The sequence below is a fragment of the Macaca thibetana genome, chromosome 16 (assembly GCF_024542745.1).
Source record: "Macaca thibetana thibetana isolate TM-01 chromosome 16, ASM2454274v1, whole genome shotgun sequence".
Lineage (NCBI taxonomy): Eukaryota > Metazoa > Chordata > Mammalia > Primates > Cercopithecidae > Macaca > Macaca thibetana.
This window is the reverse complement of record NC_065593.1, coordinates 75,874,296-75,895,363: the sequence shown is the minus strand read 5'-3', so window position 1 is coordinate 75,895,363 and position 21,068 is coordinate 75,874,296. Positions and strand designations below refer to the sequence as shown.

The 21,068-nt window shown below is 54.5% G+C and overlaps 4 protein-coding genes across 10 annotated transcripts in view; 3 read left to right on the top strand and 1 right to left on the bottom strand.

Annotated features, from left to right (window-relative positions):
- MAP3K3 (mitogen-activated protein kinase kinase kinase 3) overlaps positions 1-14,328 on the top strand; it is a 77,542-nt gene extending 63,214 nt beyond the window's left edge. For 2 of the 4 annotated variants that reach the window (XM_050764956.1, XM_050764954.1), the window contains 9 exons: positions 3,598-3,671; positions 6,620-6,687; positions 6,881-6,973; positions 7,591-7,782; positions 8,315-8,463; positions 9,158-9,289; positions 9,773-9,902; positions 10,276-10,453; positions 11,582-14,328. In XM_050764956.1, coding sequence (XP_050620913.1) covers positions 3,598-3,671; positions 6,620-6,687; positions 6,881-6,973; positions 7,591-7,782; positions 8,315-8,463; positions 9,158-9,289; positions 9,773-9,902; positions 10,276-10,453; positions 11,582-11,810 — 1,245 coding nt within the window. In that variant the 3' untranslated portion in view covers positions 11,811-14,328. The remainder of the gene's footprint in view (positions 1-3,597; positions 3,672-6,619; positions 6,688-6,880; positions 6,974-7,590; positions 7,783-8,314; positions 8,464-9,157; positions 9,290-9,772; positions 9,903-10,275; positions 10,454-11,581) is intronic. The other 2 variants (XM_050764957.1, XM_050764955.1) reach the window with 1 other exon arrangement.
- The window catches only part of PSMC5 (proteasome 26S subunit, ATPase 5), a 139,223-nt gene continuing 130,641 nt past the window's right edge, over positions 12,487-21,068 (top strand). The window contains exon 1 of the mRNA XM_050764971.1: positions 12,487-12,496. The gene's annotated coding sequence lies outside the window, so the exon portion shown is untranslated. The remainder of the gene's footprint in view (positions 12,497-21,068) is intronic.
- Positions 16,108-18,797, bottom strand: LIMD2 (LIM domain containing 2). Of its 4 annotated transcripts, none has more exons than XM_050764992.1 (5): positions 18,663-18,797; positions 17,558-17,649; positions 17,329-17,370; positions 17,101-17,240; positions 16,108-17,016 (listed from the first exon to the last, which is right to left on the bottom strand). In XM_050764992.1, the coding sequence occupies exons 2-5, from the start codon at positions 17,597-17,599 to the stop codon at positions 16,857-16,859; spliced, it is 384 nt and encodes a 127-aa protein (XP_050620949.1). In that variant the 5' UTR covers positions 17,600-17,649; positions 18,663-18,797; the 3' UTR covers positions 16,108-16,856. The 4 variants fall into 4 exon arrangements, with proteins under 4 accessions (XP_050620949.1, XP_050620946.1, XP_050620947.1 ...); XM_050764989.1 differs by lacking the exon at positions 18,663-18,797 and adding an exon at positions 18,335-18,482 and having other exon boundaries at positions 17,558-17,696; XM_050764990.1 differs by lacking the exon at positions 18,663-18,797 and adding an exon at positions 18,335-18,482.
- On the top strand, positions 18,641-20,976 carry LOC126939555 (uncharacterized). The gene has a single exon (XM_050764977.1). The coding sequence runs from the start codon at positions 18,709-18,711 to the stop codon at positions 19,486-19,488; it is 780 nt and encodes a 259-aa protein (XP_050620934.1). The 5' UTR covers positions 18,641-18,708; the 3' UTR covers positions 19,489-20,976.

The following is a 21,068-nucleotide window of genomic DNA, read 5'->3' as shown; positions in this document are numbered from 1 at the left end:
GTTTTTCATTGGATATATTTTAGTTTTACTGTTACTTGATGAAAGATAGGGAGTAAACCATATCAAAATTACACTGTAGGATTGGTTAGTCTGACCATTTATGATGGTAGACAGTTGTATTAGTTATCTATTGCTCCATAACAAATTACCACAAACCTAGAGGCTTTAAACAATATACATTTATCATTTTCCAGGTTCCCTGGGTCAGGAGTCCAGGCATGACTCAAGTGAGTCCTCTGCTGAGGGTCACACAAAACTGCAATCAAGGTGTCAGCCAGGCTGCCTGCCTTTCTTGAGTTTGAGGCTCTCTTCTAAGCTTAGATGGTTATTAACAGAATTCCGTTTCTGTGGCTGTAGGACTGTGGTTCCTCTTTTCTTCTGAATGTCACCTAAGGGCTTCTCTGCGTTCCCTTCCTAGAGGCCACCTGGAGTTCCTTGCCATGGGGCCTTCTCACAACATGGCAGCTTCTTCAAGGCCAGCAGGAGAATCTCTTACTCCAGTCTGCAAAGATGGAGTCATAAAAATCACATAATCATAGGAATGAATGTTCTGTCTTCTTTGCCATAGTCTGTTGGCAAGAAGCATGTCACAGGTTCTACTTGCACTAAAGGGAAAGGCAGTTCATTGGAACTAATTGATAGAGGGAGCGATCACCTTAGGGTGTGTACCACAGTGGCTCAGCCATTTTAGTGGCTAACTTTTAAACTGGTGGCTTACTTGATGCAAATGGCAATTTGGCTTAGTGAACTCAGCAAGGGTGAGATCTCTAGCGTCATTCTGGTCTTTTCAATAAACTTGCTTTGATTGTAAAAGAAAAGGCTGCTCTTATACTTTCTGGGATTTGGCCTGAGAAGGGGAAATTTCTTAAGGGGAAAATATCCAACAGAAGGCCTGTGCTGTCACATGGGAGATTTTACAAAAAACTGATTCTCGTTAACTTTTCTTTCATTATTCAAACTGTATAGGCTATGAGAAGCCCTTTGTATTCTTCTTCCTTCTATACTCCTGCCTTCCAGATAAATTCATGTTTGGAATAGTGACCTGGAGTGCCTCTAGCTGCAGATTTCCTTTTTGGGCGTTTTACTGACCACCCTTTCTGGTTTCTCTAACCAGGGCACTTCTGGATATCAGCTGTTTTAGGGGTGACTTGGGTGTAAAATCCCAAAGATTGTAGATGAGCTTGATTGCCCTCAGTCTGTGTCCCTTCCATGGTCCTATAATCTGCCCACTTCACTTTTTCACTTTACCTGCATGGCCCTGGAAGGCATGGGAGGATTTGACTCCTAGTGAGGACAGACTTTTAGAAAGAGGCCAAGGAAGGCAGTGGCTGGGGATTACCAAGGTCCTCCCCCAGCGCCTGCCTCTTTAGCTGAAGAGAATTGCTCCTGGTAACGGGCTATTTGAGATCAATCTACTTAGCAGGAACAGACGTTGCATCGTATATAATGAAAGAATATTCCAGTGTGACTTTACTGAAAAGTGAAAGTATGATAAGTTTATTTTGTTTTTTCTTTAATCAGGTTTAAGTAATTGCATCTATTTACTGATTTTTAGAATGAACAAAGCATGATTCATGTTAATTTTTTGGCCTAATTTTTCCAACAAAAATTATGCCAGTCCAGGCGCAGTGGCTCATACCTGTAATCCCAGCACTTTGGGAGGCCAAGGCAGGAGGATTGCTTGAGGTCAAGAGTTCAAGACCAGCCTGGGCAACATAGCAAGACCCTGACTCTACAAAAAAAAAAAAATTTAATTAGCTGGGCATAGTGGCACACCTGCCTGTAGTCCCAGCTACTCAGGAGGCTGAGGTGGGAGGATCACTCGAGCCCAGGCTGCAGTGAACTGCACTCCAGCTTAGGTGACAGAATGAGATCCTGTCTCGAACAACAGCAACAACAACAAAATGCTAGCACAGTGTAACATCCTTCACTCCCTGCTTGACTTCTGACCATAAGGACGTCATTTTTTACAAGAGCGTTCACAGGACTCAGCAGTTTTCCCCAAGGCGTCTCGTGAATCTTTGGTATTCTTCCTCCACCACACCTGCCCTGTTATTTATTTGTCCATTTTTGTCTTTTTCTGTTAACTGGTCTAAATTTGCCAAATACGCATCCGATGGATTGAAAGCAGTTCTTTCCCATGTTGGTTTCATCCACTTTGGCTATGCTATATCCTTAGCAACATTTGCAGTTTTACTTTGCAATGAATTTGCCTTGATTGGCAGATTTTTAAAAATCATATATGACAGCATGACCTAAAGCATTTGAAATTATGGGTGGCTGGCCGGGCGCGGTGGCTCAAGCTTGTAATCCCAGCACTTTGGGAGGCCGAGACGGGCGGATCACGAGGTCAGGAGATCGAGACCATCCTGGCTAACACGGTGAAACCCCGTCTCTACTAAAAAATACAAAAAACTAGCCGGGCGAGGTGGCGGGCGCCTGTAGTCCCAGCTACTCCGGAGGCTGAGGCAGGAGAATGGCGTAAACCCGGGAGGCGGAGCTTGCAGTGAGCTGAGATCCGGCCACTGCACTCCAGCCTGGGCGACAGAGCCAGACTCCGTCTCAAAAAAAAAAAAAAAAAAAAAGAAATAATGGGTGGGGATGGACCCTAGTATTAAATGGGAAAAAATGTTTGAGTTGGAAACTAATTTTATGGAGATTGTTAGTGAGTTTTCATAATTCTGATACTTTGTTTCCCTATGTAATTTTTTTTTTTAGTTAATTAAAAAATTTAAACAGAAACAAGGTCTCACTATGTTGCCCAGGCTGGTCTTGAACTCCTGAGTGCAAGTGATCCTTCACTCTCGGCCTCCCAAAGTGCTAGGATTGCAGGCATGAGCCACCAAGCCCGGCCCCTATGTAATGTTTAACGTTGGAGCTCGGATAATCAATATTCTGAAATTGAAGACCACTCCCCCACCCCCACCCCCACCCCCACTTTTGTGCAGAGAAAATGAAAGGGAGGACCTTCAGGACATTGATTGGAGCAAAAGTGATTCCAAAGGCTTTTGTTGCTGCATTTGACCAGGGGCCAGAGAAATATTTTAATATATTTAGTTATCTATTACCTCTGCACTGGACCAGGAACTGGGACATTTTTGTTCCGGTATCAGCTGTGCACTAACTAGTTTTATGACTTTAGACAAGTCTTCTAACCTTTCTAGGCCTGTAGTGCTCATCTGTGAAATGAGGCAATACTTGTCTTTGTAAATTATAAATTATAGAGTGTAAACAGAAGCATTAGGGTCCCACCCAAACTCACTGGAAGGCTCAGCAGGGTAGTACCATCTCCAGTACCAGGCTCCAGTGTTAATAAGCCAAGAACATGCCAACAAGAAAAGCAGAGCCTCTGCTCTGCTGTCGTGCTAGAGCTCCTTGGGATGCCAGCCAAGCATTTTTCTCCCTCCTGGAAACTTGCCTTTTAAACTAAGGGGGAGGATGGTACCTTTCTAACCATTCTTCCCACTGCATGGGGAGAAAAAGGACACTTTCATATTTTGACAAAAAGCCCATTTGCTGGCCCTTGCCATAAAAACTGGGTCATTGGGGGGAATTGGGGCTGGGGGGTGTGGCTTCATTGTTTGACTTGCCTTACAGATGCTGGATCCCCTGAGCAGTGCAGAAAATTCCTTGTCTGGAAGCTGCCAATCCTTGGACAGGTCAGCAGACAGGTATGGGACTGTGGGTGGCTTGGAGGGTAATGCATAGGCATTTTTGGAACTGATGGGTTGAGGAAGAAGAGTTAGCTCTGCAGACCCAGGGTTAAAGCATCATGCTTCTAGGAAAGCCTTCTCCTTAATTTCCCAAACACCACCAGAATGTTATGATTGCATAATTAAATGAATGTAATAATAGCTCATAAAATAGCAGCTCATTTATTAAGTACTTGCTTTGTTCTAAGTGCTTTACATGTTTTGACTTTCCACATAATATATGCCTTTCTCATTCTTTTGGCCTCACTGCTGTAATCTGAACTGAGGAGTGGACTGTCAGTGTTTTAGGGGAAAAACTAAATTCTCATCCATTGTTTTACCACCATTTTTTATTCCAAGTGTTTTTGGTGGAGTAAGAAACTGAAACCCAAAAACAGAATATCCAGAATGCCTAGCGTACCGCGCCACCTGCTTGGTGTATATCTCCTTCTTAAACTTTGGGAGGAAACAAGTGATGTCCTTTACATACCAAATAGAAAGGGTATGTTTGGAGAGGCCTTGATATTGATCTGGCCACTCCCTTGCCTCTGCCTCATTATGCCCAAGAGCACTTTTGATCACCTCTGTCTGGGCTTAGGACTGTGTTCAGAGGCTATGGAGCAGGTTTGGGGATTTTTTTACTTTGTGTAACTGATTAATTGTTCATTTGGGTAGTGATATTGTGACTGTGGCTAAATTTGTGCATTGTCTTGCCTAATAGACGTAAGCACTGATGAGCACTGTCTTCCCTTTAGATATCATAGAATACAGTTATGGTTACTTGCTTTCCAATGTGTTGCCTTGTTCGGGGCTTGCTTTCCAACCAGGGGAGTAAGAAGACACAGGCAGGAGTGCCAGGCCTTGCTGTCATAGACTGAGGGCTCTGCCAAGACAGGGATTGACTCTGGCTTTGGACTATCTCCTAAGCTTTGGAGGGGAAAGGGGAGAGAAGAGGACTACGGAAGGTCTAGTAGTTGGGAAACGAGGGGGCAGCCCCCCTGTGCCACTGCCTTGAGAGTTTCAAACCTGTGGCCACCGCAAAAGGCCAGTAAGCACTCTTGTATAAGGGAAAGGGCCATTCAGGTGGATGCTGGGAAAGATAGCTACATTTACCTGCCTCTGTATTCTTGGGTTTTTTCCTCTGTCCCTACAGTACTTTCTTTTCTTCTCATTGTGAATGACCTGGACTTACTTCCTTGAGGTCCAGCCTGACTTGGGCTCAGGGCTCTCATCTTCCCTTCATGGAATCTGGGAAGGGGCATGAGATCTGGAGTCAGACAAACCTAGATGCAGTCCCAGCTCCACCAAATATTAGTTGAATGGCTTCAGACAAGTCTTTTAACCTCTCTGTTCCTGAGTTTCCCCATCTCCGAAATGGGATGGTGGTGATTAAGCTGAAAGAAAGATGCCTGGTTTAGCAGCAAGAACATAGACTTTGGGGTCAGAGACCTGGATTTAAAGTCTGGCCTTGAGGCACAGTGGCTCACACCTATAATCCCAGCACTTTGGGAAGCCGAGGCAGGCAAATCACCTGAGGTCAGGAATTCGAGACCAGCCTGACAGGCATAGGGAAACCCCATCTCTGCTAAAAATGCAAAAAAAAACAAAAAAAAAACAAAAAAAAAAACAAGTGCAGTGGCTCACGCCTGGTAATCCCAGCACTTTGGAAGGCCGAGGTGGGTGGATCACGAGGTCAGGAGTTCAAGACCAGCCTGGCCAACATAGTGAAACCCTGTCTCTACTAAAAAATAAAAAAAATAGCTGGACTTGGTGGCGGGCGCCTGTAATCCCAGCTCCTTGGGAGGCTGAGGCAGGAGAATCACTTGAACCCAGGAGGCAGAGGTTGCAGTGAACCGAGATCGCCCCATTGCACTCCAGCCCGGGCAACAGTGTGAGACTCTGTCTCAAAAAAAGCAAAAAAATTAGCCGGGCATGGTGGCACGTGCTTGTAGTCCCAGCTACTTGGGAGGCCAAGGCAGGAGAATAACTTGAACCCAGGAGGCGGAGGTTGCAGTGAGCCGAGATTGCACCACTGCACTCCAGCCTGGGTGACAGAGCGAGACTCCATCTCAAAAAAAAAAAAAAGAAAGTCTGGGGCTGGGTGCGGTGGCTCATGCCTGTAATCCCAGCACTTTGGGAGGCCGAGGCGGGCAGATCACAAGGTCAAGAGATCGAGATCATCCTGGCCAGTGGCGCGTGCCTGTAGTCACAGCTACTTGGGAGACTGAGGCAGGAGAATCGCTTGAACCCGTGAGGTGGAGGTTGCAGTAAGCTGAGATTGTGCTACTGCACTCCAGCCTGGCAGCAGAGCGAGACTCGGTGTCAAAAAAAAAAAAAAAAAAAAAAAGTCTGGCCCTGTCTTCCTAGCTCTGTCTTTGAGCAAGTAAATAGGACTGTGTATACCTAATCTGTAGGGGTGTCTGTGAACTCAGAAACAGCATAGCTGCTCAACAAGTGGATCTGCTATTATGTTATTTTTATTATATGGTATATTTGCTACTTCAGAGCGTTCTGAGGATTAAATGAGAAAAAACTCACTTTAGAAAATAGGTAAGAAAGCAGCAACCTATAAACAATGATGCTGTGGCTATTTTTATTACTCCCTGGGCAAAGGATTCTCTTGGAGCTCTTTTCTTGTTACAGAGGTGGGAAGAAAGGCCAAGGAGGGAGAAGGCTGTACAGCCAGGCTGGAGTTGGGTCAGATGGGGGAGATTTACCACTCAGGGTGCTGTCAAATTTGGGTCACAGACTAGTGAAGGGAGAGTGGAGAAAGCAGGAGCTGGGCTCAGGAAAGGGCTGTTTCCCGCAAAATCTGCTTCCCCCACCTAACGCTGTGGCAGAGATTAGAAAGGGAGACTGCCTGGATGCCCTGCTGGGTTGCTGTAGAAATGTTCAGGGAGTCCGTTTTTTCTTTTTGTTTTCTCCAGCCCGTCCTTCCGGAAATCACGAATGTCCCGTGCCCAGAGCTTCCCTGACAATAGACAGGAATACTCAGGTGAGTTCACAGAGCCTGGGTGGGCAATACAGGGGGTCTGGGTGGGGCCTCAGGTGGCTCTGCTTCAACTGTTCTGAGTCAGTAGCTCTCCTTGGGCTTGCTGCTTTGAGGTCTTAGGTGACTTGGGGGCTTGGGGGCTTAAGTGGCTCACATTGACCTACCCAGAAGCCAGTGATTCCCCCATCTTACTCAGATCGGGAAACTCAGCTCTATGACAAAGGGGTCAAAGGTGGAACCTACCCCCGCCGCTACCATGTGTCTGTGCACCACAAGGACTACAGTGATGGTGAGTGCTCCTTCACCTGCTCCCTGCTGGCTGCCTCAAGAAAGGACGAGCCACCATAAGGAGGGTGGGCTCGTCCATGCAATGCCTGTATTTTCCTTCATTCCTGAGGAATTGTGGCTCAGACTTGAGGCACGGGAGACAGGAAAAAAACAAAAACAGGGAAGATAGTATTTGTAGACCAGAATGCTGCCACTGGGAACTCTGACCTTGGTTGGAGCCAATGGTGTGCTCCAGGGACACCATCTCTCCCAATGCCCTCTTCTGCCCCACAGCAGCAGGTGGCCTGGGGCTCTACAGAGGGGTAAGGAGTAGGATATAAGGAAATCGGTGCCTTTGGGTGTGGCTTGGCCTTCCAAGCAATTGGGAGCCCGCGGGCCAGCCATGTACCTTCCCTCTGGCCGGATCTCCCTGAACCAGACTACTTCCTAGTTTCTGCTTTTGTCCTGATTCTTGGAGTGCTTGGGACAGCAGCCTCTGTGGAATGAGTCAGGTGGGAGGGCAGACAGGATGGGCTGGAGCTGGTATTATCTATCACTTCTGGCTCAGACCTGGTTTGTACATTCAGCCTTGTAGCCCGGGGTGTGACTTGCTCTACTCTGGCCCTTGCACCCTTTCAGGCAGAAGAACATTTCCCCGAATACGGCGTCATCAAGGCAACTTGTTCACCCTGGTGCCCTCCAGCCGCTCCCTGAGCACAAATGGCGAGAACATGGGTCTGGCTGTGCAATACCTGGACCCCCGTGGGCGCCTGCGGAGTGCAGACAGCGAGAATGCCCTCTCTGTGCAGGAGAGGAATGTGCCAACCAAGTGTGAGGAGCTGTCCCTGGCTAGGAGGAGACTGCCAAGGCGGTCTCAGACAAGCTACAGGGGCATAACAGCTGGGCCCCTTGGACCCTTAGGCTCAGCAGGTGGTGGCTTTGGCCCACATGCACCACACGGGATAAGCCTTGGAGTGCCTGAAGCCTGGCTCCACTGTTGTGTGATGAGCCTCTTCTCCTCTCTGATCTTTAGTTTTTCCATGTTTAAACTAGGGAAGAGGACACCCTTCATCCCTGCCATATTAAGATATTTAGGGGCTTTGGAAGGAAATGTATTTATCAATGCAGAAGAGCATTTAATCATGACTTCAGCCAATCCTCTGCTTCTTAAGACTCTGACTTCAGGTCCGAGTGACTAGGGCTCTGGGCTTGCTCTAGATTGTGGTGGAGATGCTCTTCTAAGAGAAGATGTGATGGTGCTGGGTGAGGGGGAGCCTGAGCCAGAGGCCCTGTTCCTGGAGAATGAAGGGGATATTCATAAATAATGTACACAAAGTAACTCTTTCCTTCTGCTCTCCTGTAGCTCCCAGTGCCCCCATCAATTGGCGCCGGGGAAAGCTCCTGGGCCAGGGTGCCTTCGGCAGGGTCTATTTGTGCTATGACGTGGACACGGGACGTGAACTTGCTTCCAAGCAGGTCCAGTTTGACCCAGACAGTCCTGAGACAAGCAAGGTACACTTTCCCCATGGTCTGACTTCCAGTTCCCTCCTTTCAACAGAAATGCCTGTCTCACCACACAGAGTAGTTGCTTGAGATGCTGTAGGTTGCTTCCTCTGTCATTCTTCCCAAACTCCCTTTCTGTCCATCCTGGCACCAGCCACAGGGTGAAAGGACTGTGGTCTGAAGAGCACCAAGCACCTGGTGGGAGGGATCAGGTACAAGGAACTAAGCTGATGCCAAAGTACCAAGTAACCCAAACTGAGAGGTGATGACCTGTGCCACAAAGGGGACTCCCTGCCCTCCCCCAGACAAGTATCTCTCCCCAGCCCTCAGCCCAGGAAGGAGCTGTGGGGCTCCTTCACTTGGTCCAGCTCTAAAGGAGGAATCATATGGCCTGGCTTTGCAGTTCAGCTTTCAGCGTGGCTGACACTTCAAGTTGAGTGGACAAACAGCAGTTACCTTAACTAAGCACCCACAGCCCCTTCTCCCACCTCCCTGCTTCCTTCCACCCATGGGAGTGCCACCATCCCAAGGCCTGCCCAGCATTGTGGCCGAGGGCTAGACAGTTAAGAGAGTCCCCCTTTTCTCCAGCTGCAGTTCCCAAGGCAGACCCCTGTGAGGCCACTAACTAGGGCAAGCTGAGCTGAACCCAAGCGGGCAGAACTGGGGCCCTGAGAGCTGAGGCGACCACTGACCCCTCCCCTAGGAGGTGAGTGCTCTGGAGTGCGAGATCCAGTTGCTAAAGAACTTGCAGCATGAGCGCATCGTGCAGTACTATGGCTGTCTGCGGGACCGTGCTGAGAAGACCCTGACCATCTTCATGGAGTACATGCCAGGGGTACGTGCCCCTTGAATGCATGTGAGACACACACAAAATAGGGCCTGACCTGGGGGCTGGGGCCTGCAGGATAGGGGTCACTTTGGATAGGAGTTTGAACACCTGAGGCTCCAGAGGCCCAGAGGAGCAAAGTGAGGTGATGGTGGGACTTGGAGTCAGGAGGGCCCCGTCTCAGGCTGCAGTGGGAGTATGAGATGACAGCTGTCCTAGGTCCAGCCCTCCCCTGAGGCATGCAGGGCTGGCCCACTGTCCTGTAAATGCAGCCTTCAGCTGGAGCTCCTGGATTTGGGTGGCGCGCTGCTTGGGAAGGAGTTGTGGTACTCTCTTTTCCAAAGTGCCTGACAGCTCCTGGCAAAATGCCCTGCACAGCCAAATAGGAATTGAACAAATCACTCCTTTGCTGCCATACTGGGGGCTGGAATGGGCTTGCCCCTCCACTAGCCCTCCCCTGAGGGGACTCCTCTGACTCCTTGTGGCTGCCAGGGCTCGGTGAAAGACCAGTTGAAGGCTTATGGTGCTCTGACAGAGAGCGTGACCCGAAAGTACACGCGGCAGATCCTGGAGGGCATGTCCTACCTGCACAGCAACATGATCGTTCACCGGGACATTAAGGGTGAGCAGGGCCAGGATGTGTGGAGTCCCCAGGACCTGGGTTCAAGTCTGCCATTGAGTGCCTGCAGGGGCCAATCACTTAACCATTCTGAACTTTATGAAAAGTGGGACCCCAGTTGTTTCCTTGAGGAACTGGTGAGAAGATTGGTTGAGCAATATGGGAAAATATTGCCTCTACATGTTGACCATGGAGATGGTCATTTGTGTGGTAGATCTGAGATTCCCCTTCATTAAATCCTTTGCCCCTTGCAGTTCATGTCTAATTCAGTGGTAGCCCCGCCCTCTCTACCAGCTCTCAGTGACCTGGGGGTGGAGAGGATGGGAGAAAATGCAAGAGGGTCCAGGGTTGCAGCCTCTGCCCTTTCATGCCTCAGGAGCCAACATCCTCCGAGACTCTGCTGGGAATGTAAAGCTGGGGGACTTTGGGGCCAGCAAACGCCTGCAGACGATCTGTATGTCGGGGACGGGCATGCGCTCCGTCACTGGCACACCCTACTGGATGAGCCCTGAGGTGATCAGCGGCGAGGGCTATGGAAGGAAAGCAGACGTGTGGTGAGCACTGGGACATGCAGAACCCCTTCTCCCACCCAGGCCATAGTGGCCCTCCATTAGGAACACACCCTGGGGACTTTGTGGTGTGGCAGGAGGGAATGCGCCCAGGGCCCAGGCTGCAGTGTGTGCAAGGGTATTGTTCGGTGCAGTAACACACACACCAGATGGCTGGTGTTTTTACCCCAGATCAAAGCACACTCCATTAGAGTTGGGAACTTAGGCCATGGAAAACATCCCTTATGTTTGCTAAATCTCTTAAGGAAGCAGGATCCACTCTGAAGGCCTGAACCAGTCTCTCAACAGGAGCAGGTTTCTGTCCCTTCTCCTAGCACTCAAGACAGTTTGCACTTGCTCGACATAACCTTGTGTCTATCCCCTGAAATGGCCCCTAAGTCATGAGAGCTTCTCCCCTTGGAAAGCTATTGTGGTGGGCTGAATAATGTCCCCGCAAAGATGTCCACTGCCTAATCCCTGGATCTGTAAATGTGATTGTATATAGCAAAGGGCCTTTGCAGATAGGATTAGGTTAAGGGTTTTGAGATGGGTGGATTATCCTGGATTAAGGGTCCTTATAGAAGGGTCTCAGGAGGTCAGAGTGGCTAATAGGAGGTGAGACGATGGAAGCAAGAGGTTGGAGTAATACAAGGAGGGGACCATGGGCTACGAAATGCAGGTAGCCTCTAGAACCCAGGAAAGGCAAGGAAACAGATTCTCTCCTCAGAGCCTCCGACAGGAACCAGCCCTGCCGCCACCTTGACTTTAGTCCTGTGAGACTGATTTTAGACCTCTGACCTTCAGAACTGTAAGATGATGCATTTCTGTTGTTCTCCTGCCTCTTAAGTTTGTGGTCATTTGTTAGAGCAGCTGTGGGTAGCTAATACAGTTATTGTAGAGTTCTTTCTATCAAGGCTGTGATTCTCTTTTTCCCAGTTTCAAGAAGTGCCCAGGTGTGTGGTGAGTGTAGGTCCACGAAGCCCAGGTGGACAGGGATCCAAGCTGAGGTATCCGTCAGCTTGGCCTGTCTTGCACCTCATCATGCTCTGAGAAAGGCGCCTCCTTCTGCAGTGGTGGGCAGGACAGCTGGGAGTCTAGGGCTGGCTGAGGGGTGACACAGGGTTCTCTTTCCAGGAGCCTGGGCTGCACTGTGGTGGAGATGCTGACAGAGAAACCACCATGGGCAGAGTATGAAGCTATGGCCGCCATCTTCAAGATTGCCACCCAGCCCACCAATCCTCAGCTGCCCTCCCACATCTCTGAACATGGCCGGGACTTCCTGAGGCGCATTTTTGTGGAGGCTCGCCAGAGACCTTCAGCTGAGGAGCTGCTCACACACCACTTTGCACAGCTCATGTACTGAGCTCTCATGGCCACGCAGCTGCCGGTTGCCCTTTGCTGCATGGCAGGGGGCTGCTGCAGGGCTCAGTGAAGTTGCTGCTTCTCCCAGGCAAGGCTGTGGACCATGGAGTGGCAGCCCAGCCATTGTCGGTCTGTGCCCCTTCCGCCACTGGGGCTCAGAGCCGGGGTGGGGTGGCTGCAGCCTCAGGACTGGGAGCCCCCAGCCTGTCAGATCCAGGAGCTCCAGTGTCCTGAGCTCAGCGTGGAGGGGTAGGGGCTGGAAACAGTGTGCAAGGCCGCCATGGGCCCCACCCTCGGGGATGTGTCCTGACACTGCAATCGGCACCGAAGCCCAGAGGGTCTGGGGGCACGGGACTGATGCCAGGGTATGAAGAGTGTTATTTTCATTCAAAGTGTTATTTTGTTTTTCCTTCCAATGTCTGGAGACCACCGGGGCGTCTCTGGGCTGGATGAGCTCCCAAAAGCCTGAGGGAAAGGCCAGCACTCGCTAGCAGTGGCAGGCAGAGGCCCAGGCTGCCGTCCCCTAGAGCCCAGGTTGGCTCTGCCAGTCCTGTCCTTTACCAAAGATGAATGAAGCAAATGTCATGCTGCCTTATTCAGGGAAGGAGGAGCCTGTCCTGCTTGTGGCATGACCCTGCCTCTCCCAGGCAGGGGCCCGCAATGTGGAACTGCTGCCACTGAGGGGGGATCCAGTTTTGTCAATGCAGTTGTCTCTGTTTTACAAGTCGGAGTCACTCTTACGCTGTACCCAGTTTCTAAACTGGAGACTGTGTGTGCCCTCTGGGTTCTGAGTACCCCTGCTGTGGGCTTGGGCCTAGGCTGCATTGGAAAGAGCTGAAGGTTGTGGCCTTTGTGCTCCTGGCCCAGTCTTTGTTCCCCCACTGGAGCAGAAGGGGAGATGGACAACACAGTGGGGGCATCTGGCCCGGCTGGTGCCCTGATCCCAGAGATCCCGAGGAGGTGTCTCAGGCTGTCTCAGTCGTGACCTGCTAGGCCAGAGCCCACTCCATCTGGTAGAAGGGAAAGCCCATGTGCTACCACCAGCTGTGTCCAAAACCGCCAGCTCTCTTCTTCCATAGCCAGCCTTGCCCATCCCCTTGAGGTCTCAGCCCCTTTCCCTTGTAGCTCCTCCCCTGGAGGGGGAATGGCAGCAGGGGTTGGGGAAACAGCATCTCCAAGCAGCTTAGAGTTGGCCGTATTTACCTCAGCCTGGGTGCTGGTCCTTTCTTCCGGCCCCTTCCCTCCAAAATGTGCCTATTGCTAGAGCTCCTCCCTCTCAACACCCAGTTTCCTTGGGAGTTGTCATTAAAGGAAAAAAAAAAAAAAGCCAGTGCCCAGGGATGGGCGTCTCCAGGGAGCTGGGGATTAGTGCCAGGCAGCCCTGCCAGCCATGCCTATATCCCCACGGGCACAGAACAAGCCAAAGCCTTCGTTGTATGTTGACGATGCACTTTTATGAATGTAGTTTCTATCGCTGTTTTTAGCCTTTTCACATCATGTAATGTGAGGCCTTGTACTTGTTAATTTATATCTCAGATCATATTTGATGGTTTTTATATATATCAATTCTAGACTGTTACAGGTGATGGACGCCTCGAGAGAGAGAAGAGAAAATGAAAGCAGCTGGTTTTGCAGAAATGTGTGTCGCATGCGCCAGTTGGGCCTGGACCCTCCTGTGTCCATCCCTTTTCCCCCAGGGCATCTATCAGCCCCTGTACCCCACACTGCCCTCTGAAGACAGCACAGGCTCCTGCTTCCACCTCGGCCCTTGCCCAGGGTGGGGCCTGGCCCTCATCTCGACCAAAGCTGCTGTGTGGCAGCTCGGCCTCTCCACGACCCCATCCTGCTGGCTGCACACTCTTCCTGGCCTGCACCCCCATCCCTAGTCCCTGTTCCCCAAGAGGATACAGAGCATGGTGCTGGCTGACTCGACTGTGTCCCAGGTTCAGGCTCTTACAGAGCTCTACCCCCTGGGGTCTTACCTCACTGGGAATGTGTTTTGAAAATGAAGACAAGCCAACAAACCTTGCACTCCAAAAAAGCAAAACAGATCCTAATTTTTTTGTGCCAAAAACTGTGGACATGCTGGCTCAGCATCCTCAGGACCAAGTTGTTGCTTAATTTTAATTTATTGTTTTTTAATAACTAATCCAGATAAAAAGTTGTGGGGCTTCAGGGTGACCTGGGCCCAAAGGTTCTGAAGGGCAGTTTCCTGGCAGCCCTAGGCTTGCTGTGGGAAGGGGCCATGCCATCACTCTCATCATTCCATGGGGTGTGTCTGCCTGGGTCAACTCCACATGGAGAGGCCAGGGCTGGGGACAGTCCGCACTCTGCCGCCCTCCTGCCCCTCCTGTGCACCCCAGCTCTGTGTCTGTTTGAATTGTGGATCGTGTAGCCATGGTTATTGTGGAACTGTGGAACCTGCAGCCATAGTTATTTGACTGTATCTTGACCGAGGGCTTGCAGTGCAAAGCCAGGCCAGTGTTGCGCATTACTTACAATAAAAGGGATCATTTATATCAGAGGGGTCCTGTGGCAGTACTTTTGGTTGTGGGAGGTGGAGGTAGGTTTGTGTCTGGCGGGGGCCAGGTATGGTGCCTGGCAACAAGCTTGGGCCTCTCAAGCAAAAGAGAAATTGATTCCAAGTAGAGGGGTACCACCGTCAGCCCAGAGGTATCTTCCCCTTTCCTCCACTTGCCCCTCCAGGAGCTCCACTGGGGTGGTCCCAACAGGGCTGATTTGTCAAGGTGGCACTGTTGGCCCTCATGACCTGAATGTCACCAGTGGCTGGGTTCCCGGAGCCTTCATGACATTTGATAGGGTCTTCCTGCCCCAGAGGACTTTCTTCAGTCCCACCTTTGCAAGGCAGGGGTCAGGTGCCTCCAAGAGCCACCTCTCTAGTACCCCCTTGTGGTCATCTGCTACTGTTGCTTAACAGAACCAAGACAGTCGTCGTTGCCATCTGAGACCTCTGGTGCAGGAAGTTGGCCTGCCCCTAGAGGCTCTGAGCCACTCGCTTCACACCTGGAAGGACCCAGGCCTGGGGCAGCATCTCTGCTGAGTATTTGCTCTGCTCCCTCGAGGAGCAGTGCCTGCCTCAGCACAGTGGCTCATGTGATACCGGAGCCTGTGGCCCAGCTCCCTGCCCTGTTCCATGGGGAGGCCACTTAGGAACTCAGGCAGTTGTGTGGTGTGGTGGCAGCAAACTCTCTAAGAGTCTCTGTTCTCATCAGTCCCATGTATGGAGACACCAGGAAGTTGAATCTGGAGCGAGACAACCCAGACTTCCTGCCTATGTCCCACGGGCGCCCTCAGGTCCTCCCAGCTTGCCTGCTTTGCCCTGCTGTGAACTCATCCCTCATTGTCCCTGGGTTTTCAGAGGAGCATATGTAGTTTCTTTTTGGACTTCCTGGGATAGTAGCTGTGACTGCCCCTCCCCAGAGCTTGAAAAGGCAAGGGGATGATGAGGAGGGACAATCCAGGGGTCACTAAAACCTTGGGCAGCACTTGCTGGGTCTACTGGTTCCTGCCATTCTTCGCTAACTTCCAGGTCAAAGGGCTGGGAAGAAGGGAGGGAGCTAGACAGCTGGAACCAGCCAGGGAATATGGCAGCTCGCACCCCAGGCACTGAAGTGTAGCGAGGACAGGCACCATCACCCACTGGCAGCCTGGCCCTCCCGCGCTCAGGCCTCTTCACAATGGGGTGCATATGGTAAGTCGGTGGGTCTGAACCAACCCAAAACTGAGGGGCGAAGTGGAGTTTCAGTTTCAAAACCACTGTGGTGTGACAGCATGGAGCCCTGGCTGTGGAGAGGACCCCTCCCATTTTTCTTTCTTTTTTTTTTTTTTTTTTTTTTTGAGACGCAGTCTCGCTGTGTCTCCCAGGCTGGAGTGCAGTGGCGTGATCTCGGCTCACTGCAAGCTCCGCCTCCCGGGTTCACGCCATTCTCCCGCCTCAGCCTCCCAAGTAGCTGAGACTACAGGCGCCCGCCACCACACCCGGCTAGTTTTTTGTATTTTTAGTAGAGACGGGGTTTCACCATGTTAGCCAGGATAGTCTCGATCTCCTGACCTCGTGATCCACCTGCCTCGGCCTCCCAAAGTGCTGGGATTACAGGCTTGAGCCACCGCGCCCGGCCCCCTCCCATTTTTCAATGGTGTGTCAGGGAACTGACACCCACTTCTAGCCCCCTACCCCCATCCGGGCCGAGGTACTCTGGGCTGGCCCTGTCCCTGCAAGCCCTCCCCATGGTGAGTTTGCACCCTTTCTGCGACAAATCCCCCAGCAGGCCACACAATAGAGAATCTGCATCTATTGAAACATGTTTAAAACGGGGTTGGTCACAACAGTCAGGATGGGCAGAAACGGGAGTAAGGGAGGGGAGTGGGGCCGCACCAGCCCCTGCCAGTGCCTGAGGCTGCAGCCTGGTGAGTGCTTTTGCTTCTGCTTCTCCACGCTGGTGGTTCGAGATGGTCCCAAGCCCCACTGGGGCAGGCCCTGCCTTGCCCTGCAGAGGCAGGGTGGCTCCACTTCCCCATCCCCTCCCCCATGGGCTGCAGGGGCATTTATGAGGCCCAACAGGTGGCACTGTGGCGCTCCTTCCTCCCTGTCTCCGTGGCTCAGAACCAGGTTAAGGATAGAGGTAGATGGGGAGATGTGGGGGCCACACTGTCTCCGGTGGCAGTGAGGGAGCTTGGGACCCTGAGCGGGGCATGCTGACTCCTTGCTGGAGAAAAGGCACCTAGATAGGGAAGCTGGGCTTGGGAGCCTCCCAGGGGGTCCTGGGGTAAGGTGGGGATGGTGGCTGAACGAAGCAGGAAGCAGGGTGGTGGGCAGACCCCAATCCTGGTTCCCAAACCCTCACCGGCTGCGGGAGGAGGAGGAAGAAAGGAATCCTGGAGCAGAGCCCTGCCCTGGGCCCCTCCGCCTGAGCAAGCCTCATCCCCTTCCCACCTGGCCCCCACGCAAGCCCAGCTCCACCTCCTTCCCATCTTCCCCCTGCCGGCTCCAGGCCCTCCGCAGAGGGGGTGGAAGGTTGCAGAGGCCTCAGGCCGTCTTGGTGCCGGGGTCCACCTCCTTGTGGGCCCAGAGCTCCTTGTGTTGCTTGCGGCCAAACCCCTCGTCGTAGTTGCCTTTGCTCTTAAACAGCTGCTGGAAGTGGGGTTTGCAGTAGAACTCCCCGTGCAGCGCGGCATAGCTGCCCAGGCTGCAGAAGCCAAACGGCGTCAGGTCAGGCCAGGTCGGGGCTGGGTTGGCAGGCGAGGCGGGGGCGGGCAGGGCAGGGGCGCACCTGAGCTTGGTGTGACAGTGCTTGCAGCAGAAGCAAGAGTTGTGGAAAATGAGCTTGTCAGCCACCAGCCGCTCCATGGGGTACACGGTCTTCTGGCAGGCGGCGCAGGTCTCCTTCACCTGGGCCCGCAGGCTGAAGGACTGTGCGGGAGGCTCAGCCAGGTGCTGCCCCAGTGCCCATCCCGCTCCCTCACACCCCTCCTCCCGCACACCGGCCCCAGGCCCCTACCTTGGAGCGCTGCACCGTGCTGCTGCCGCCGCCTTTGGCATCCTGAGGGAGAGGGGCGGTCAGGGCAGGAGCAGCTCCGGGAGGCCCTGGACCAGGGCTGCAGCCATCAGCCCAAGGCCTAGGGACGCGCCGCAGGGGGCAAAGGGGGCCGGCAAACTCTGGAGCCTCTCCCCTTTTCCCCAGGCCAGGCTCCCGTCTGGCGGGTCCTCCCACCCGGCCGGGCACTTACATGAGAGGGGGTGGCCTGGGCGGCTCCTGCAGCCTGGAACATGGCTTGTTGGAGGTGGAAGCCTCGGGTGGAGACGCGGCACCCGCTGGGTTCTGCAAGGGGAAGTCAGTCGGGAGGGCCCCGCCAGTCCGGCCCCAGCCTGCAGGGTGGGGGGTGTTGACAGGCAGGGGCTGGGGGGATTGCGGTTGGGACTTTCCCTAAGTCATTTCCTGTTGCTCTTGGTCTTGCCACTTCCGCCCCTCCCCCACCTCCCCCACCCCTGCTCCCCAGAGGCCGGGGTCCCGAGTGGCACCGTCCCTCGGAAGAACAAAGTTAGCGGGAGCTGAGGGGCCGCGGGCTCCCGCGCAGCCGCCGTGTGCGCCCCGCGGGCGGGGACCCCGCTTGGGGTGAGGGGAGGTCGGGGCAGGCGGGGCCGCGATGAGAAGCCGCTGCCCCGACCTGACCCCGGCCCTCACTGCCCCGCGCCGCGCCCGGGCGTCCAGGCCTCGGCTGGGCAGCCCCTGGACAGCGCCCGAGGTCCCCGCCCGCCCCGCCCCTCGGTCCCGGACCTGGCCCCGCGCGGACCGGACCCCAGACCCCGACGCCGCGAACCCAGCCAGCGGGTCTCGGCTCCGCCCAGCCGGGGGCCGGACCTGAAGCGAGGACTCGAGACTGTGCGCCCCGGGCCAGAGCGGCTCGCGGACTCGCTGGGACCCCACGGGTGGCCCTCACCCCACACCCCTCGGCACCTCCCCTGGTTCCGGAGCCGGACGCGGCCCCTCCCCCCGCGGCTCTCACCAGGCCCGGCCTGGGCCGCGGGGCGGGATCTGTCTCCGGGGGCACACGGGTGCGATGAGGGCGCGGACGCGAGCTACCGCCGCTGCCAGTGGTCCCCGAGCGGCCGCCGCCGCCACCGCCTTATCGCTGCGCCGCCCCCGCCGGCCCCCGCCCCGCGCCCGCCCATTGGCTCCGCCGCGCCCGGAGCCGCCTCCGGGGCCCGGGCGCCGCCGCCGACCCCCCTCCGCGCTTTGTCTTCCCCTCGCCGCCGTCCCCGCCTTTGTCTGTCCCCCGCTCCGGCTCCGCGCTCCCGGCTCCTCAGCGCCCCGCGGGCCCCGCGCTCGCATGCCTTGGGCACCGGCCGCGCCGTCTGTCCATCCCGACGGTGACCCGGCATGGGGAAACGACGGTGGCGGGGACAGGATGGAAGGGCCGCGCTCCGCATCCCACGGGGAGGGGAGGAGTTAAGGCTGCGACGGCTGCGGTCGCAGGACACCGGGCACTCCCGGCCTGTCTCCGGGATAACCGGGCTGGGCCTGGGCCATTCACTGCTTCGGTTTCCCCCGGGTGGCCTCGCGCGCAGGCGCGGGCGCCCCATTCCCGCCCAGAGCTTTGGGGCCTCAGAGACCCAGCCGGGGCGACCCGGGAGCCTGGCCCAGGGTCCCTCGGGCCGCCGAGTCCTCCTGCCGCCAGGGGCCGCCCCCGCCCTCTTGCGGCCCACGAGGCTGGAGGCAGCGCCCGGGCACGCGGTCCCCAGGCCCGGCCGCGAGGCTGCGGGGAGCCTGGGGCGCTGGCTCGCTGAGGAGCCTGCACGAGGACCCGGCAGCTCCACCAGCCCTTGGCGCCTCTGCAACCCTGTGACGGGCTGGGGAGGCCGCTATGCGTGGTTCCCGGAGCACCCGTCCCCTGAGGCTTCAAGTCCTCACGTGTTTCTGGGGCGGAATTCTGTGGGCAGCAACCGCGACCCCTGGGGGCCGCCCCTCCAACAAGCGCGCTTCATTTCTCACGGGGAAGCCGCGGCCCAGAGAGCTGAGGTGACAGAGATCGGGCCGCAGAGCTGCTCCCTCCCTGCAGCCGCACAGCAGGCCAGAGGCATAGCAGGCGAGAGACAGAAGGCGAGGCCGGCGCCTTCCCGGGCACCAGGGACCGAGTGGCTTGGCCTGAAATCAGGCTAGAAGCTGCTCCGGGAAGCACAGCCCTGCGCCCAGAGCCTTCCCACACTGTGGCAGGAATAGCACTGGCGGCCCACGCGCTTGACAGGGAACAGAACAGCTCCCGCCCGATGCCTGGCAGGGGAGCAGGGAGGCTGCAGCTTCCCCAGCGCCCAGCTGTTTCCCAGGCTGGCGGGCTCCACGCACCGGCTCCGTGTCTCCTCTCCAGCCTTCTGTTCTCTCTAGAGGAAAATCTGCGTTTTGCCTGCACTGTGGGCCGACTCTCCAGTGGGGAGTGTCAGACCCTCTAAAGTGGCTGCCTCTCGGGAAAGCTTCCACACCTGTCCGATTCTCCAAAGGGGCTGCTTGATGCAAGAAACAGGAAGACCGGGGGGCACCATGAGCAGGGCTCACTGCCACTGGGCACAGTGAGGCCCCAGCATCCTGCCCAGGACGGGCCTGTTTGCTGAGCTGCAGATGGGCATTGAGGATGCCCCGAGAGCAAGGTGCAGAAGGCATCCGGAAGCAAAGGAAACTGATAACCAGCGTTAAAACAAACAAACAAACAAAAAGGGAACTTGGCTCAGCGGTGGCTCACGCCTTTAGTCCCAGCACTTTGGGAGGCAGAGGCAGGCAGATCACAAGGTCAGAAGTTCGAGACCAGCCTGGCCAACATGGTGAAATCCCGTCTCTACTAAAAATACGAAAATTATCCAGGCATGGTGTGTGTGCCTGTAATCCTAGCTACTTGGGAGGCTGAGGCAGGAGAACTGTTTGAACCTGGGAGGTGGAGGCTGCAGTGAGTCAAGATGAAGCCAGTACACTCCAGCCTGGGTGACAGAGCGACTCTGTCGGGTGGGGGGGCAGCAGGGCAGGGCGAAGGGAACTTGAGGTTTAAAGCAGGGGGAGGAGGACCGGAAATGAGGCCCCCTACTCCTCACTCACTCACCCCAGGCCCCATCCTAGCCCAAGGTGGGTGTCATTCCCTTCACCTTAGCCTCTCACTGCCCAAAGAAGCTTACTTTTCTTCTTTAAACTGCTGTTAAAATTGGGGAGGAAATGGAAAGCAAGGGCATCTGACGGTTCAGAGCAGCTTTAGGTTAGAGGGCATTTGAGGTGCTTGAGCTGGGGGAGGGCCTTCCCCCTGAGAGACTGGGAGAAGGGTAAGCCGTGTGCCCTGGAAGCACTGCAGGGAGACTCATATTTGCACCCCCTTGCTCACACTCACTGGCACCAGCCAGGATGGCAGGGACGGGCGGGGCTGGTTCTTAGGTTTCCTGCTCTTTGGGTGCTAGCACCCAGGGTAAGGAGACACCCAGGTCAGGTTGCAAGACAAACCCTTCTACCTCCTTTCCTGCCAAAGGCCGCCAGCATCCTCTGCCTCAATCTCAATCTTTGGACATTTTTAGCTCCAAAGTGGTTTGATGGCCACAGGCTAAAATTCATAGTCTTAAAATTTTAGTTAAGAGACAGATCTGTTATGGGTTTTCAAATAAACTGGTCTATCTAATGAAAGAGATCACTGCTGAGCTTCCGTGAGCACCCATGGGCCTGCTCTTGGATGGCGGGACGACTCTCACCTGGGGCAGCACGGCCATCCCTGC